Consider the following 19,840-nt stretch of genomic DNA (forward strand, 5'->3'; position numbering starts at 1 on the left):
TTCTTGTGCAGCCTGTCATGCAGGCACCAATCACTCCAACATGAGAAAATTCAGATCTGCAAGGGCCAAGGGATTCAACAACATTCACAGTGACAAAGTTGGGGCGAGGACCCAGGTCTCCTGACACTTAAAGAAAAATATATATTATTGTAAATAAATTTTTATTAAGAGTTATTTAGGGCTTCGATTTGTCTGATTTTTACATTTTCTCTAATGTTTCTGCCCAAACTATTACACTTGCAATGTGGCCCAATTAAAAATGCTGCAACTTTGAGCGCTTATACTTGCTGCGACCAAAATGAAACATAAAAAATTTCATCCCTGGGGACCGGCACTATAAAGCTGCCACCTGCAATGCTGGCATTCCACATGAGCACAGGTTTGATTCCAATCCAGCTCCCTACTAATGTGCCTGGGAAAGTAACAGGATGGCTCACATGCATCCACATGTGAGACCTGGAAGAAGCTCCTGGCTTCTAGTTTTGGTCTGGCCCAGCTCTGGCTGTTGCAGCCATTTAGGGAGTGAACCAGCGGATGGAAGATCTCTCTTTCTCTCAGTCTCTCCCTCTTTCTCTGGAACTCTTTCAAGTAAAATAAATAAATCTTTAAAAAAAATTCAGCCCTTTGTTGTTGTTGTTGACCAATGAGAATAAGTACAAAAGTAGGATAACTGTGGAGTTAACCCAAGGTAAAGACACCAGGGAAGGTTTGACCAACAGCTGCCTGCCTGGCCTTCCTCCTTTATCAGCTGGAACATGTTTTCCCATTTCATTCTATTAAACTAAACACAACCACCTGTTGAATTCCATGGGTAAGTAAGCCTCCTCTTTTACAAATGAAAATTCTCTGGGGACATTAGGGTTCTGAGGCACTCGCATACTGGGGTGAATGAATTCAACCAGCTTACAGGAATTAGAATCCTTCCCGGGTGGACTGAAGCACTCAAGAATAACCCGGTATCAACAGGAGGAAATGCCACCCCTTCTGACGGTCAGAGCCATCATCCTCTGTGTGAGGTCAGTCCCTCTTCCTGATTCCATTCTGGGCTCTTCACATCAAGGAAGTGACCTGACCCGGGCTGAATCCCAGAAGACCCCAGGATATTTCCTTTAGGGACCCCTTTTCCTCAGCTGCAATGCTTCCCTCTGTGTTTTTTCCTGAACATGTGTGGGAACATAAGTTCAATGACCGCATGTGCCGTGGCTTCCCCACAGTAAAACAACACAGATAAAAACAACTGCTCCCTGAAGATTTGGGAATCCAGAGGAGTGGAAGGAGCTGTACTAAACACAGTTTACTCTTTGCTCAGAGCAAAAAGTCAGTGCAGATCCACAGAGTGGGGAGGAAAAAGGACCTTGACATAATTTTGGACTTTCTGTCCACTCTTATCAAAACAAAAATCTGGCAAATAGTTCAAATTACTGTGTAGAATACAGAGCAAACCTTGGCAGGGGCGCACCCACTTGAGCCACCTGCTGCCTCCCAAGATGCATTAGCAGGATGTTGGGTAGGGAGTGCCGAGCACTCTGAACCTGTACTCTGATAGGGAAAATGGGTATCCCAAGTAGTGGCTTAACTCACTGCACACCAAAACACCCGCCCCACCAGGGAGCCTCCTTTTTGCCATTTCTTCTGCACAGAGACCGTAAAGGCTGCTCTAAGCACTCACATGTATTTTTCCCAGTTGACAAACGCTTGATACCACATCCCTGCTGGCTTTTCAAAATGATGCCCTGGTTAGTTATACCATCAGAGTTACTTTCCACTGGGAAGCAACAGCAAAGTACTTACCCCCTTGAGAGCACACCATTGGCCAGGATTCCCTCATATCGACTGATCCCTTTGCGCTGAAGCACGCTGATCTGGCCGCCCAGTTCATCCGCAATGATTCCTGCATGGATGGCGGCTTTGCACAGTAAGGAGGTCTGCAACACAGCGACATCACCCTTCAGAGTTTGCTTAAGAACACACTTAAAACACAGCAGGAAGTTAGGGCTTTGGATGTTTTCACTACAAAGAGAATGTGGGGCTAGAGAACCCTGCAACCCAAATTGCTGACCCACAAACTCATCAGCAAATAAAACTGCTGTTATTCAAGCCACTGTGTGATAGGATGGCTTGGTAAGCAGAAACAAATAATGAATCTAGTGTCTTACATTTTATCAGATACACATACTAAGCATCACTGGAGAGGGTGACGCTACAGCTTTATTAATTCATTTGGACATTTAACAAGGCATCAAAACCAAAAATGACAATGATAACCACAGCATACTAAATGAAACCGAAAAGTTAACAGAGGTCTTAAGACAGATAATGAGCATCTCAAGCTCATAGCCTCCATCTCATTTCCAGTGTGGGTGCTGCTCCACCCTCCAGGGCTCAGTCTGGAGGCTTCAGCAGGTTGCTGGCTCTGTGACAGATCAACCAGGAGCAACAAACCGGCTGATTAATACACAGTCGTGGGACACAAATTTGCTCTGCTGGGAAGTGGGGCTGCAGGAACAACTAGAACTTTTCTGTGGGGTGCCCCTGCCCATCAGTCCCCTGTACAGATCCGGGTGGGAGAGTGGTAAGGCAGGCAGGCTCAGGACTGGGGGGCCAAGAAGATAGTTTTCTTTCTTTTTTTTTTTAAAGGATTTATTTTATTTATTTGAAAGTCAGAGTTACACACAGAGAGAAGAAGAGGCAGAAAGAGAGAGAGAGAGAGAGAGATCTTCCATCTACTGGTTTACTCCCCAATTGGTCACAGTGTCTGGAGCTGCACTGATCCAAAGCCAAGAGCTATGAGCTTCCTCTGGGTCTCCCACATGAGTGCAAGGGCCGAAGGATTTGGGCCAGCTTCTACTGCTTTCCCAGGCCCTAGCAGAGAGCAGATCGGAAGTGGAGTAGCTGGGACTTGAACCAGCGCTCATATGAGATACCAGCACTGCAAGAGGCGGCTTTACCTGCTACACCACAGCGCTGGCCCCAAGAAGATAGTTTTCTAAATAAATTTGAGTTGAGTTCTACTTCTCCCCAAAGACTGAATACTAAAGAAGGAACAGCTCATGAAATTGTTGGTTCAAGAGCAGGACTCTGGGGTTTCTCTGTATTCATGGTTATGCTGTTGGCCTTACTTGCAATGAAAAATTTCTCTCAGGTGTAAATTATATTATAGGAGGACAAAAGAAATAAGTCATATTTCATAATTAATGTGGTTGCAATACAATTGAGAATTTCTGTGATCCTCAATTTAAAGAGTTCCTATTTCTCCAAAATAGTTGAGATTTGGCAAAGTGAGTCAGATTCACAATAATTGCTATTCTCATCAGAAAAAGGGGGAAATTTTTGGGACAAAAGAAATAGGAGAATGCTAAAACACAGATGCAGATACTACCCTTCCTGATTCTGGGGACAAAAGAATTAGAAGAGAAAAATCAAATAGTGCTCATTAATAAAGATGCAGCTTGCATTATTAACTTTTCCTGAATATCCTTTCATTAAGAAGTTTTTGGATCATTGGTTTGGGGGACACATGCAGAAGCCAGTTGTAAAACACAACAACAAACCCACAAGGTCCTAGATGATTTAAATTCCACAATTTAGTTTGTCATCCTGGCTCTGCCTCTGCCTCTAGCAGGTACTTGCAAGTCATTTCACTGCTCTTGACCTGGCTTCCCAATTCACCTGGACCATGAAAATGTCAGAATGGAGGTTACCTGGTTTCCTGAAGGTCTGTCCCTTGTGATTCCAAAAGGCACCCACGATACCCTTCGTGAGCTCCATACAGACCTGTCTCCCTCTCTAAGCCACAGAATGAGAGCAAGTCACTTCTGTGGTCTGCTTTGCAAGCTATTCCCTCTGTCCCTGGGATCATCTGTTTTTTCTTGAAATTCTGCTTGGCAATGGGATAACCTTTATCTCAGGAGCTCTCCCTGGGATGAAGTCTCTGGGCTTGGCACGTCCCAGGGCATCCTTGGTTCTAAGAGGGCAGGTTCATAGGTTAATTAACAACAGGTTCTAGCAGCATTATTGGCCAAGTATTCTCATTCCCCATAATACCCAGTGTTGTGAGAATCCAATGGTATATACCCTTTCTATGAACTTCATTTAATTGTGGTTTATGCTTTTCTATAACATTTAATGTGGGCCATAGGATACATCTCCAAAAGAAAGCTACCAGAACTAGCTACCATATTATTATAATAAAAATCATTCGCATTTTAAAAAGAACTATTTCCTTTTTTCATTTCTAAAAAAAAAAAATCACTTCCTCATCCAACCACTTAAAGTTGACATTTATTTAAGTTGTGGCTCTTTTGGTATAAAAATTCATTCATTGAACTTGATTTTTTAAAAAAGATTTATTTTATTTATTTGAAAGGCAGAGTTACAGAGAAGCAGAGGCAGAGAGAGAGAGAAAGTTTCACCTGCTGATTCAATCCCCAGATGGACGCAACGGTTGGAGCTGGGCCGATCCAAAGCCAGGGAGCCCAAGGACTTGGGTCATCTTCCACTGCTTTCCCAGGCCATAGCAGAGAGCAGATTGGAAGTGGAGCAGCCGGGAATCAAACCGGCGCCCATATGGAATACCGGCACCACAGGCAGTGGCTTTACCTGCTAGGCCACAGTACCGGCCCCTCGTTGTACTTGTTTCTTAAAAATTCCCCTATAAATAGCAATACAATGTATACTTTTATTTTCTAGCTATTCTTGAAGTGTAAGTCTTACTGAGATATAAATATAGGAAAGCCACATCACTGATCTATGTGAATATATTACCTTAAACAAAATATATGAACTCAAGTGAAGTAATTTAATTGTGATAATTATTCAGGAAAGGGAATTCAATGGATATCTGAGGATGTTGCATGATGTAGGCAACTGCACATGGGTGGCATTGTCTACAACATTCCCGAAGTTCACTATGCCACAAAAAGATGCCCAAACAGATTAGCATGAGGTAGGATCAAAACAGCTTCCCAAGCAATGGTCAATTGCTTGATCTCTTGCTAGAGAAATGTCTTAACTCTTCATTTAGGAAAAATCAACTTGTATTAAAAAGATTTAACAACATACTAAAAGCAAATTTAATACAAAGTCAACATTTTAACTTGTATTCAATAACATGTGAACCTAAAACAGTAAGGTAGAATAAAGCACATGCATAAAAATGTTGGTAGAAGGATGGTAAAAAGTTAAATTACGAAAATATGTTCCTCTTTCTTATCATATGAATTCCTCCTATGTTGCTAGTCTTTATAATTATCATATTAATGACATTTTCTTTTTTTAATTTTTAAAGACTCATTTATTTTTATTTTGAAAGTCAGAGTTACACAGAGAGAGGAGAGGCGCAGAGAGAGATAAAGTGAGAGAGAGAGAGAGAGAGAGAGAGAGAGAGAGGTCTTCCATCCGATGGTTCACTCCCCAGTTGGTGCAATGGCCAGAGCTGCGCGGACCCAAAGCCAGGAGCCAGGATTTCCTCCAGGTCTCCCATCCGGGTGCAGGGGCCCAAGCACTTGGGCCATCTTCTACTGCTATCTCAGGCCACAGCAGAGAGCTGGATTGGAAGTAGAACAGTTGGGTCTTGAACCGGTGCTGATATGGGATGCCAGCACTTCAGGCCAGGGTGTTAACCCACTGCGCCACAGCACTGGCCCCAGTGACATTTTTTTTTTAATAAAAGACAAGTGCATTCATTACAGAATTGTTGGAGGGAAAATCAGTCATATTGTGATCACCCAGAGACAACCACTCACCATTATAATGTATTTCTCTCTAACCTTTATAGAGTTTGTACAAGAGGCCCCATTTCTCCTTTCTTCCCTTCTCCACCTAAATTGGGACCATGTTATATGCACTCTCTCTCATTTTTTACAACCTTTTGAATAGTTGAGGAGAAGGGGAATTACTGTAATGAATTTATGTAAGTGATGTGACACTTCAAAGCAGACGGTATAGTCAACAGGCTTAGGAGAAGAAGCCAAGAGAAAAACTGTTCTGGGGATAGATGTGGTTAATCCTAAAGAGAGGCAATGTCTCCTTCAAAGAGAGACAATCACAGAATCTTAAAAATTCAAAAACACCTGTAAATTTCCTCACATGCCCCCACCCCTCAGTCTACCCTCACCCCCAGCCCACAGCATTCCCTCCCGCATGCAGATAGTTTATCCCCAACAAATGGTTGTTAACATCTACACCTGTCATTACAGAGACTAGGAATGCACTGTTTCTTGAGACATCCTGTTTCATTTTGCACTGCTTACATACCATAGAAATTGGCCTACCTCTAACTTTTACCCACTGCTCTGGTTCTGCCTTTTGGAGCAACAGGAATGAACCAATGCCTTCTCCATAATAGGTCTTTGGGAAAGTCTATTCTTCCCTGAGACAGAGCACCTATTCTTAAACAGCTCCTCTTCACTGATTATACAAATTATGTCATTTTTGACCTGCAGGATATGGGTTGTCTTTGCAAAGGCCCTTCCAGGAAAGACAGCTGACTGTATGTCCCAAGAGGAAGGCACTGTGGGACAAACTTAAAGATAACCCTCCTGATCCCTGCCTCCCGGGAGAGGAATTTCCCCTTGTGAAATTACTGAGTGTGAACATAAACTGTGCCATTCTTCCAACTCATTAACATGAATGTGGTAGAGGTGAGGGGACACCACTCCATGATAACATTGCATGAGATCGTACCCTGTCTTGCTAGGATACTCCTTTGCTGGCTTTGAGGAAGGAAGCAGTCACATGGCAAAGACCTGAGAGTAGTCTCCAGCTAACATCCAGGAGGAAACCAAGACCCTTATTCCCACCACTTACAAGAAACTGAATGCCGTCAATACCATGTGAATAGATGATTTGTCTCTAGTCAAGCCTCAGATGAGAAGGCAGGCCTGCCTGACACATTGACTGCAGTCTTAGGAGACCCTAAAGCAGAGAACACAATTGTGCCAGGCCCAGACTTCTGATCCACAGAAAATGAGAGATAATGTTTTGAGAAAGCTAATAAATATTACTAATAAATTAAAATAATAAAATATGGGACTGGTGTTGTGGCATAGAGCATTAAGTTGCCACCTGCAAAGCTAGCATCCCATAGAACCTCTATAGAGTCCCAGCTGCTCCATTTTACATCCAGTTTCCTGCTAATGTGCCAGGAACCCAGTGAAAGATGGCCCAAGCACTTGGGCCCCTGCCACCCACATCAGAGACCTGGATATAGTTCCAGGCTCCTGGCTTTGACTTGGCTCAGCCCCTGCATTGTGGCTGTTTGGGGACTGAGCCCAGATGGAAGATTCTCTTTCTCCTTAACTCTCTTTCAAATAAATAAATTTATCTTTAAAATATGTAAATAGATAAAAATGTTTTAATACATATAATAACTAAGTGTTTTAAGTCTGCAAGTTTATGGTAATATTGTTATTCAGTAATAGGTATCTAATATACACATATCAACATATATAAAAAAGACACTAATAAGATTTCTTTGAAGAGATTAACTTTCTTCCTTTTTCTTTTTTAAAGATTTCATTTATTTATTTAAAAGGCAGTTATGGAGTTACAGGTGTGTGTGTGTGGAAGAGAGAGAGAGGGAGAGAGAGAGATAATAAAAACTAATATGACCAGGAGTTAAAAAGGGTCTTTTTTTTATTCCACTTATAGTATGTTTAATTGGAAATACTAGAAATAGGAAAGAAAGTATGGATAAGAAGGAATAACAAGAGAACAGAGAATTAGGCATCCATCTAGAATTTTTTAGCTCGTGTGATTTGACTTCATAATGAATTCAGGCAGAGTAACCAACACTCAGTCCTTTTAATCCCTTATTTGCCTTTATCCTCAATTACTTACATCTCTATATCCATCTACCATATTCCCAGAAATGTCACCTGCTATGTCTCTACAACCAGGAGGGCAGAATTTGCTGAAAAAAGAAAAAGAATTTATATTTTGTTAAATTAAACAATATATTACATAATACTTTTAAAAGTATTTTCCCTGCTCCATAAAACATGTGGGAATATTTTGCTTAAATGATAAATCAGAAACATGATTTCTAAAAACACAGAAATAAGTGGAAGCCATATATGCAAACTTAGATGCTCTAGTAGCCACATTAAAAAAGTCAGAAGAAACAGGAAAAAATAATATGTTCAATTCAGCCCAAAATATCCAAATTTTCCACATATAATGAACAGATAAAGTTAACAATGAAATGCTTTAGTTTCTTTTATGTACTTAAGTTTCCAAAATTTGGGGTGTATTTTATGCTTATAACATGTCCCAATTTTGACTCACCACATAAGTGTTCTACCACTACATGTGGCTACTGGTTATCAAATTGAACAGTACTGGTCTGCATTTGTTAATTATTTTTGCTATCAGAACAAAAAGAGTATTTTAAGATTAAGATGCCATTCACTCAACAATTACGTCTCAAGAAATTTTCCAGAAACATGTCAGGGCAGGTGGTGTGCTTAAAAGATCTCCATGCAGAGTTGGGGTGGCCCAGGCTCTGTTACCCTGAAATTGCACACAGTCCCTCTTAGATTCAGTTTCCTAATCACTAGTTGCTTCAAAATAAATAGGATGCAAAGGGTGGGTTGGCTATATACATCTATGAAAAGCATGCAAACAAAAGAAAGCTCAAGTGTTTTAACAACACTGATGGCTTTGAAGTTGAATGCCACGTGCCTCTGTTTCTATATATATTGCTGTTGACTTGGTTTGTTGAAAAAAGATTGTACCAACCCAGGCAGATTCCAAAATAGCACTTGTTTCTATTCAGTTTCCTCAGTTTCCTCTTGCTGACTTGGCACAACGTGTGTGTAACAGCAACTAATTATTAAAACAACCCAAATAAAAGTTTTGTAATTTCCCGCTGACATTTTTGACTCCTGACATTGCAGCAATAATCACGAAATTGAGATCTAAAAATAGTGGAGTCCTACTACAGATTCACAATTGCTTATAGCCAGATGTGTTTCAGAAGTCATACTTTTTTAGATTTTAGAGAAACAAAAAAAATGTCAATGATATGTATGAGGGAAGACCTCATTGGATCTGCACACATTAATGAAAACCAGTATTATTTCTGTCAAATACATGAATAGTCATATTAACAAAGATACATAAAGACTAAATAGCCTCACATTGATCTAGTCTAATTTTGCTGTCAAATGCATTTAGGTGATATTGATCTGGTGTTGCCACTAAATGAATTACAAAGGCTTTCAAGACTTTCTCTATATTTCAAAATTGTGAATGAGGGATGTAGTCCTATACTAGTTGGGATATCTTATCTTTAGTCAAACAACTCTGAAACAGCTAGGCTGCAGACTGCATGACCTGATACCACACTGTCATGCTGTATGCTTGATTAAATTCCCTTTCTTTACAAGTCTAGGAAGCAAAAATTGATTCCTAGAGGCTTTATCACCACAGGGACTGTGTAAGGCATAGCTGGAAAAACCTTTGAGAATGTTGGTGCATGTGTACATGGGATGAACAGTTTACATAGTTAACGTTACAGGACAACACTGAATTATTGCTCATTTCCATTTTTTTTTTTTTTTGCTTTTTCTCTAGTTGACTTAATATTAGTTAACAATGGAGTTAATTCTGCACATAAACTAATCTTATTCAGAATGTTCAAATGTCTGAGATAGTTAGGATCACAGACTATTAATCCTGACTCACTGGGGTACACATATTAAGGGTTTAGCTACAAGTTGCTTACTTGTTTTGGGCCTTGGTTTTAACAGAACCTAACCTGTAAGCATGCTGGAACATCCACATCAACTTCTATGCTAAGTGCAGACAGTTGTACCTGACACTAACTAAAAGCACTCTGAAGAACTACAGTTTTTGTTAGTGCTGTCATGGCAATGATCTCTAGATCAATAGTTCTCAACCAAGGGTAATTTTGCCTACCAGGAGACATTTGGCCATGTCTGGAGGCCTTCTTGGTCATCACAACTTGGTAACCAGAGCATGGAATTCAGGGATGCTGCTAAACACTTGACAGTGCATGGGAGAGTCCTATATAACAACAAATCACTCAACCCGAAGGCCAGTAGTGCCAAGGCTGACAAATCTGGCTCTAGACTATTTCACATTATAGATGAGGAAAGGAATCTCATAGTAAGAGGGTAAGTAGTGTTTCCAGTTAAAGTAAGGCTGGGATGAAAATTTCATCTCCTTATTCTAGTAGGCTGCTCTTTAATGAGAAAGACGAAATAAACCTCTCCCTTACTATGCTTTTTTCCCCTCCCACAAATAAAAGACTTAACAAAAATCACTCCCAAACACTAGTACTGGTCAGGAAAAAAAAAAATGCACCCAAGACTCAATTATAATTCCTTGGTATAAAGTGGAACTCAGGGCTCAGCAAATCACAGCCCAAGGGCAAAATCTGGCCTGCTGTTTGCTTTTATAAATAAATTTTTATTGAACATAGCCACATTCATTTACAGAGTGTCTATTCCTGCTTTTTTTTTTTCCCCACAAGAGCAACGGAGACTGTATGAATAGATGCAATGGAGACTGTGTGGCTTGCAGAACCTGTTTGGCTCTTGACAAAGAATGGTTTGCTGACTCCTGCTGTATGAGAAACATTTCAAATATTCTTCATTAGTTACAACACAAAAAGTTTAAAAACAATTTGAGTATAAATAAGGTACTTTATCTGATTTCATGACAAGGAAAACAAAATGTTTAGCAATATGACTGCAGACTAACTAGCACAACTTTATTTACCTGTATTCGGTCTTCAGATAATGGTTAGCTCGTTCCAAACACGTAATTAAATCTGTCATCAATAAAGATAATTGTGATTAGCAGATCAAGTGGAAATTAGGGCACTCATTCTCTAAAAGTTTATTTTTAAATAAAAGGGATAATTTTACAAAAAGCAATTATTTACTACCTCGTTATCTGAATTGTCCTGTATAAGGAAAACTGATAATTGCCACCAATGATGGTGTTTCAGTATTAATGTCTCATGTATGATAACAGAATCTATTTCCAAGAGAAAAACCAATACCTGTTAGTTACTATCCACTACATGTCTATAAGGAACATGTATATAACCTCCTTTCAGAATAGGAAAATAATTTCAAAGGCCTAATGTGGCTCGCAGAGAAAGTTCCCATCAACAATTTATTCATGGGATTTATGACACAGAAGCAAGATGTTCACTGAGAACATTAATGGCTTTTCAGCCTTAATTGTGAGGATCAAGCACCTAAGAAAGCAGGTGCCATAGGAGTAATATACAAATCTGAACTTAGAGTCACCAAAGTGGAAACTAAGACAAGGTGGATCTCAGTGCATTTCAATCAACCTTGTAGAGTTCCCATATTTTTCCACACTCACTATAGCAGTTCTTTCTTTTCATACTTCTTTTCAAGAATCTTAGAGAGCAATATACAGTCAACATGGGCCAAGCTAGGGCCTGCTAGGATTAACCAGATCTGATTGGTAAAGAGGGAAATGAATGGCACACCCTTTTCCACAGGGTATTTCTGCCAGAGTGGACTGAGAGCAGAAACCCTGAACATCTGTACGACCCTAAGCAGACATGGAGTGGGCTGTGTGGTAATTACCCCGGAGTACAAGAGGCCAGGGCAACAGATTACACTTTTCTCTCTCATCAGTGCTCATGTTTCCCTTCCCTTCTTCTGCCCAAATTTCAGCTCCACAGTCAGGGCACTGTGCAGCAGTGTCTTCCTCATCCTGCTCAAACTGTTCGTGCCTCCTATGCTGTTGGTATTAGGGGTCACAATTAAAAGGCTTATGACCTGAACTGGGAAGGGGCAAGGGAAAGGCTCCAGATAATAGTCAGGCCTTAAAAGGGTCAGGAGGTAGCCACAAAGACATACTAAAGTTTCTAGGGAAAGTGAGAGCAACACTATCCCATGTCCTAAGTCCACTGATCAATTTAATGTGCTATAAAATGAATTAGTGAAAACCCAACTGCTTACAAAGATACTAAATTCCCCTTTCCTAACATCTTAATTCTGCGCCTGAGACCACAATTCTCTCCTGAGATGGTGATAAGTAGCAAGAGAAAAATCTTAGGAAGGGTTTACAGATTTGTGTTGATTCATCTGCTATACCTGGATGGTCACTGCTGGTATAAGTTAGCAAGAAACCCCGGCCAGAAATGTGGGATCCACTTGCAAAGCGGACAGTCACTTCACTTGTATTCAGCAAGAGTTCTTTGGGGACAGTCATAGTTCCGCAATATGGACCTAAAAACAGAGCACACTTGTAGAACACCTCAAAATTTATACCTGCACAAAGAATTGCTACACAGCATTTTTTCCCTTAAAGGTAGAATTCACCAGAAAACACATATGTAAGATTCTAATCTTTGCCCAATTGAAATTTTAATAATTCCTGACTGTGAGCTTGATTTTTACTTTTGCTTCCAAAAGTTCATGGAAAATGTATATTATGAAAAAACTATGCATGGATATAAAAATTTGCATCAAAATAAACTTATCTTTTAATTCAATTTTCCATGAATATTTTCAAGTACTCCTAAGTCAAGGCAGGGAAGTGGCTTACTCTAGAAAAACAATATGCTGGCTAATTGAACTAATTAACTGTGAATCCAAGAGGCAGCTTTTTTTTTTTTTTTTTTTTTTTTCCAAAAAGGATCCTAACAAAGGTCAAATATGTTAGGTAGTAAAGGAAATTCTGGGCCAGCGCCGTGGCACAGTAGGTTAATCCTCTGCTTGCAGTAGCACCAGCATCCCATATGGGTGCCGGTTATAGTCCCCAATCCAGCTTTCTGCTGTGGCCTGGGAAAGCAGTGGAAGATGGTCCAAGTGAGACCTGGAAGAAGCACCTGACTTCAGATCGACACAGCTCAGATCAATGTTGTGGCCACCTGGGAAGTGAACCAAGGGAAGGAAGACCTTTCTGTTTCTGCCTCCCACTCTCTGTAACTCTACCTCTTAAATAAATAAAATCTTAAAAAAAAAAACAAAACAGTAAAGGAAATTCTATCACAAGAAAGATATTCTAAATATCTCAAAGAAACTCACAAAATTCCTTTTTTTAAGGAATATGCTGAATTAAGACTGTCCAATGTATGGTAAAACTATTATTCACATGTAGTACACATATTTATCTTTCCTTTACAAGAACTTCTGGTTCACTCATCTAATTTATTTTGATTTGTAAAATGAAGCATTTACAAAAGCAGAATAATTTCTAAAGGCTTTTGAAATACCATAGTAGAAATTATGCAATTAAGGGTGTAAAATTATTTCTAGAAAAAGTTGCTTTCAAAGGGCAAAACTAGAATTGGAGTTTAAAAATAGAAATGTGGGGTAGGTGTTGTAGTGTAGTGGTTAAAATACTGTTTGGGATGCCGACATTCCATACTGCAGTTCCTGGGTTCTGCTCCCTGTTCCATTTCCAATCCAGCTTCTTGCTAATGTATATCCTGAGAGGTAGCCGGTGATGGCCCAAGTACCTGGGACTCTGCAATCCACTGGGAGACTCCAATAGTGTTATTGGCTTCTGGTTTTGGCCTGGCCCAGACCCAGCAGTGTGGGCATTTGGGGAATAGATTAGTGGATGGAAGATCTCTTTCTCTCTCTGTGTGTGTCTGTTTCTCTGTCTTTCTCTGTCACTGTGCCTTTCAAATAAATAAAAAAGACAGAGAGATAATTAGTGTAATGGATAATATGGCTTTTTATAAACTTTATTATTGCTTATAAGCATGGTATAAAGGCAATTTATATTAAATCTATTTTTATATAATGAGCTAGAATGATAAATAGTTTGCAAAATTCAGGTGAGTCATCCTGCTGGGCTTGACTTTTCCAACTTATTCTGTTTGTTTCATATATATTTTAAATGTCTTTTTGCTTCATAAACTCAAGAATAAAAATGAAATTACCAGTAATTTATTGTTATTAATAAAGTAGAATATTTTCTACCAATGGTTATCTTTTTATTTACCCACTTTATCTGCCCCTCTCCTGTCCAAATGATAACAAAAATACTAATAACTCCTTAAATTCATATAGCATTCCAATGAGTTCTAATATAAATTATGAGGTAAGCAAGTCTCAATTGATTATCAATGGCAACTTGTTTGGATTTTTGTTTTGCTTTAGACTTGTAACAGTTGGAAGGAAAGGTTTCAAGACTGTATGTGTTTTACACATAGAGATGAGGATGGATGCTAACACACCACATTGTTATGCAATATATATGATTTCTTATACCAAAAGACATAGATATGAAAAAGCTCTACTTAGGTTTCATCCCCCAAAGTTATGATAGGCATGTGACTATTTCTCGAAGAAGCTCAAAGAAAGAAAATGTAAACACACACTCTTTTAATTACCCTTACTCCAGAGACACCAACCCTTTGACATGAAGCTACATCCTAGAGGGGACAGACTATGCCCTCTGATGTAAATGTCATCAAGAAGAGCTGCTTTGGTGGCTTCATCACAGTTACAACCACCACAATGGGAAGAGGGAGTTTCAGTCTGATGGGAGGGATAGGAGCTGAGTACTGGCTGCAGTACTGCCTACAGCAAAACATCTAAATTATGGCCTGTCTGGAGGCTTGATGGATGAAGACTCATTTTCATAGTCTAGAAGTTAATAACTACATTCCTACAGTTAAAAGGGGAAGAGATGAAAATAGAAAACTGTGACTGACAGTGAGAAGGAAAAATAATTAATGGGAATCACTTTGTAAGTCCTTCCTAACCAGCATTCTGTTTTCAGCCAAACTCCTTTAAGAATGATAGCTTTTTTATGAAAGTCTCTACTCCACCTCTACCCTATCAGTACTTCACTGATAGGAACCTCCATCCTGGGGTCGGTGTTGTGGCTTGCTAGGCTGCCATTTCATGCTGGCTTAATATGCTGGAGTGCCAGTTTAAGTCTCAGCTTCCTGCTAATGCACCTGGGAAAGCAGAGTGATGGCCCAAATGTTTGGTTCTTGTCATTCATATGGGAGAATAGAATGAAGTCCCAGGCTCCTGGATTTGGCCTTACCAGCCTGGGCTGTTGAGGCCATTTGTGGAATGAACCAGGGGTAAAAGATCTCCCTCTCTATTCTCATCCTTTCTACCTTTCAAATAAATAAGTGAATAAGTTAAAAAAAATAAAGTGCCATTCTGACTTTTAAAAAGCAGTTAAACCTATATTGAAATGTTTACAAAGGCAAACTTCATTGGAAATCCAAATGAGAGCTCAATGACTTTCAACCCTGACCATGACTTTATTTTGTCTTGTGAGTGTCTCTGCAAATCTGTCTCAATTCACAGTCAGACTGAACTCTAACCTCTCAACAAAAATAGGACCCACACTTGTGTATGGATGTTCGCATTATAACAAGCAATGCAATGATTCTATAGTGCTTGAACTTGCCATCCAACTTCTTGTCTTCCCTCACTTCTCTCACTGTCTGTGAGATAGGCTCTATCTCATTTTGCCATCACAAATTCCCTTCAGACTAAGAAAGCACAGCAGTTCATCAAGTAGAAAAAAAAAAAAGAAAAATCAGGAAAAAAAATTGCCCTTGCTTTGTGTGGAATGTAACTGGCAGGCCTCGCTTTGGGAAGAGCTATCAGTGCACTTGGCACTAGGCTTGAGATTAAAACCTAGTAGACAATGGAACAATTCCTTGGTCAAAAGCAATAAAGGTCCAGGGACTGCAGGAGCTGCCCGCTTCCAGCACAGTAGGCCAGTTCCTCTCAGCTCTGTCTGGGGCTACAGTTCCATCAACAGCTGAGAGGGAAACTCTGTATCTTTCCATGTGTGAATAAAGGAAAGCTGTCCTACAAGGAAGAATGAAGTTCCTTTCCGAAGCCAAGCCTGGAATCCTCTTGCTTTTCTGGCAGTCTAACAGTCTGTGCAGCAATATTCAGGACTTCTCCACTCGCCACGGACTGTCTGTCCAAGACTGGGCTTGCAAGGCAAGGAGAGTTTGGTTAAAAACTGTTCCAAGTCACATACCCAAGATGAGTATGTGGTTCTGATCTTAAAAATAATGAAACTAAGTTATGAGTTCATCTCTGAAAGTGATATGCTTTAAAACAGTACACATGCAGTAAAAAACAAAGAAAAAACTTCTTACTCCCCATAACCATATCAATAGTGGCTAAAAACACTAAGAAACCAAGTAAGAACCTAACTTTTGAGAGACATCTGTCCTAAATCAAAAAGAAACTACAATAAAAAAATCTACCTGAAAACCCCCAATTTTATGAAGCTCTGTCTGAATCATACAAACAAGTCATTTCCCATGGCAGATAACAGCCTGTCCGATTATCCTGGTGACCGTTCCTGGGAGTGCCACTGGTGGGGCCAGCCTCAGGGCACACTATCAGCTGCCAGGAACACGGTCCTGAGAGCAGCCCAGATATGTATTCAGAGCCATGCTGATAAAACAGTCTCCTGAAATGCTGAAGCTGCAGACATCCCTAGATTTGTGTCTGTTTTCCATTTGTTTTTTCAAAGCAGTCAAATGGCAGGGTTTGTCCTTGCTTGCTAATTGCAGTAGGGTCATTGTACAAAATTACAGAATTTTCAGGGCCATTTTCTTTGAAAAAGAGGAAAATTAACATAAAAAAGGGACATTCCTGGACTGTGCTATTAAAACCATGGTCACACAACAATGTATGAGTGGTATCCCTGGGGAGTTTTGGTCTCTGGTTCCCAGGCAAAAATCAGTGACAGATGATAAATGAACCAGGCAGATTCCTGGACAAAGGTGCAGCTTTCCTTGGGGCTATGGGACCCAGGTCAAGAAGTGCTTCCACACTGGAGCTCACTCCCCATCTAAGCCATTACTTCTTTCCCCACAAAAGATGGCAATTACTGAAACTGAATCACAGTGCAATCTCTAGGGAAGCATTTGAGGGAAGGAGGAGGAGGAGGAGGAGAGGGAAGAATGTTAATGAAATACCTAGAGTGGAACATTCTGGCTCATATAAACTTTTTTATGGTTATGATTCTTCCTAAATTCTGTCTTGTAATAAAAGGCAAAGCAAAAAACAAACAAACAAAAAAAACCCAGAAAATAGTCCTTTTCAAGAATTTCTAGCAAAGTAGCTCAAAGTCTTAGAGAAAATGTACTTCTAGGGTGTTTGCAGCCTTAAACAGCTCTCCACAAGCCGGAGATTTCTTCAAAGGCCTTTGTGTCATCTTTAGAAGTCCTCAGAATTTTTTTTTTTAAGATTTTATTTATTTATTTGAGAGGTAGAGCTACAGAGGGCGAGATGAAGAGAAAGGCCTTCCATCAGCATGGCTGGTTCTGAGCCAATCCGAAGCCAGGAGCCAGGAGCTTCTTCCGGGTCTCCCACGTGGGTGCAGGGGCCCAAGCACTTGAGCCATCTTCTACTGCGTTTAGCCTACTATGCCACAACGCTGGCCAGAAGTCCTCAGAATTTTGCATTCTATTCCATAATGTATCTGAGATACCTAAATCATTTATAAAATAGAGGCTGATAATTTTGTCTTTTGTTCCCTTTTGGACTTAAAAAAAAAAACCAAATCAACAGATAAGATGTAATAATGAGACCAGAATGTTAGATTCATACCGTTCTAAAAAACTGACCACAGAAACCATGTTGTGATCATGAGTCAAAACACTTAGTACTGGGTGTTTGTTTGGCACAATGGTTGAGCTGCTACTTGGGATGTCCACATCCCATATCAGAGTACCTGGATTCAAGTCCTGGCTCTCTTGCCCATCCAACTTCCTGTTAATGCATACTCTGGAAGGCAGCAGGTGATGACTGAAGCACTTGGGTCCCTGCCCCCAAGCAGGAGACCCAGACTGAGTTCTAGGTTGCTGGTATCAGCTTGGCCCTGCTGCAGCTATTGCGGGAATTTGGGGATGTGAACCAGTGGATGGAATTCTCTGCCAATCTCTATCTGTTGTTCTGCTTTGTACATAAATAAAAATAAACAATTTTTAAAAGCCCTTATTATTATTTTCTACTTTTGCCATTTCTCTTGTTCCTAGTTTAATATAAACATTACAATTTGACTTGACATCACTGCACTTCTAAGTCACTGACAATGGTTAAAAAAATACTGGGGGAGGAGGTGGATGTACAGGAAATGTGGGAGAACAATTCTTGAACTTTCTGATTTTCCTATAGTGCAGAACATATCTCTAAACATGGCTAATTCAACTGGTTGCAATTAGGATACTGTAGTAAATTGGTTACTTTTTACTGGCCGCCATGCCTCCTCTTAGTATTTTTTTGACTTTAACTTGTACCAGTATTCTATAAGCGAGTAATTTCTCAGAACCCCATTTTATTTCCAGGAGAGTACACAGGAAGGCCCGGAGAAGTTTCCATCTCTTCCAGCCATTGACTCAAAAAGAACCACAAATCAGCTTTTCTTCAGCCCCAGCCAGGGGATTCTATGTCATTGACTGCATAGATCTGGAGTGGTGTAGTGTTTAAGAGCAGGGCCTCCATCAAATAAGGAGGTACTGTGGGGAGCAACCCGGACTAGACAGAGTTACTGGAATTAAGACTTATTCTATGCATCTGCTCTCCCACAATATGGCGCTGGGAGAGAAGTAAACAGCTTCCGCACAGCTGCCTCCAGTTCAACTAATAAACTGTAGGACTTGCTCCTGATTGGAGGAGAGCAGCGTACTCGGCGTGTGGGCAGCCAAGTTAGGATTGGCGGAGGAGGACTATAAAGGAGGAGAGAGACGGCATGCACCAGGAACATCTAAGGGGAACATCTAGCTGAAGGAACACCCGTGCAGCCCCCGAGAGAGCCGGCCGGCGGTGTGCCGCTCCCCTGCGGAAGTGGGGAATGCGGCCAGGGGGAACTGCCCTTCCACGGAGGTGGAAGGGATAGTAGCCAACCCGGGAAGAACCAGCAGCAAACCCGGGGAGGGCCGAGCAGACGAAAGAACAGCGCAGGGTCCTGTGTCGTTCCTCCACGAAAAGGGGGAGCGACAGGTACCTTTCTCTGAAGGGAGGAGAGAACTTCCACTTTGACTATGACCCTGTCAGAATAAGATCCAAGTCGGCGAACTCAAAAGGCTTCCATAGCCTTGGCAACTCATGACTAGAGCCTAGGGAGATTACTGACGCATAAACAAGAGTGTCAAATTGTTAAGTCAACAACAGGAGTCACTGTGTACTTACTTCTCATGTAGGATCTCTATCCTTAATGTGCTGTGCATTGTGAAGTAATGCTATAAATAATACTGAAACAGTATTTTACACTTTGTGTTTCTGTGTGGGTGCAAACTGATGAAATCTTTACTTAATATGTACTGAATCAATCTTCTGTATATAAAGATAATTGAAAATGAATCTTAATGTGAACGGAATGGAAGAGGGAGCGGGAGATGGGAGGGGTACGAGTGGGAGGGAAATTATGGGGGGGGGAAGCCATTGTACTCCATTAACTGTACTTTGAAAATTTATATTTACTAAATAAAAAAAATACAGTTGCAAAAAAAAAAAAAAAAAAAGAAAAAAAGAAAAAAAGAGCAGGGCCTCCAGAGTCAGAAGCACAGACTTGAATCCTCCATCCTCTGCAACTGACTTGACCTCCTTGGGCTTACTTCCATGCATGTAGAGGTTAATAACAGAACCTCTCTGGCAGTGCTATTGTGGGGGTTAAGCAAGCTAATTGGAAGGTACTAAGCCTGCACATTGCACATAGGTCAATGCTTAATCACAGGCACCTTCTACACTATTTCAGTCTTTTCCATATAAAAGTATAGTCCTAAAATTTTTTCTTAAATGCCGCAGGGATAAGGACTGCTGGTGTGGCATAGCAGGTTATGCCACTACTTACGATGCCAGCATCCCATATGGAAACC

General features: G+C 40.5%; 1 protein-coding gene across 2 annotated transcripts in view; it reads right to left on the reverse strand.

Moving 5' to 3' along the window:
* The window catches only part of DCBLD1 (discoidin, CUB and LCCL domain containing 1), a 76,724-nt gene that overhangs the window by 13,826 nt on the left and 43,058 nt on the right, over nt 1-19,840 (reverse strand). The window contains exons 1-5 of one of the 2 annotated variants that reach the window (XM_089333729.1): nt 13,478-13,615; nt 12,108-12,242; nt 10,747-10,798; nt 7,840-7,912; nt 1,792-1,925 (exon numbers count right to left, since the gene is read on the reverse strand). In XM_089333729.1, coding sequence (XP_089189855.1) covers nt 1,792-1,925; nt 7,840-7,912; nt 10,747-10,798; nt 12,108-12,225 — 377 coding nt within the window. In that variant the 5' untranslated portion in view covers nt 12,226-12,242; nt 13,478-13,615. Of the gene's footprint in view, nt 1-1,791; nt 1,926-7,839; nt 7,913-10,746; nt 10,799-12,107; nt 12,243-13,477; nt 13,616-19,840 lie in introns of those variants that run through there. The other variant, XM_017345333.4, reaches the window with a different exon arrangement.

The sequence above is a fragment of the Oryctolagus cuniculus genome, chromosome 5 (assembly GCF_051225735.1).
Source record: "Oryctolagus cuniculus isolate XC-2025 breed Fujian yellow rabbit chromosome 5, ASM5122573v1, whole genome shotgun sequence".
NCBI classification, from domain to species: domain Eukaryota; kingdom Metazoa; phylum Chordata; class Mammalia; order Lagomorpha; family Leporidae; genus Oryctolagus; species Oryctolagus cuniculus.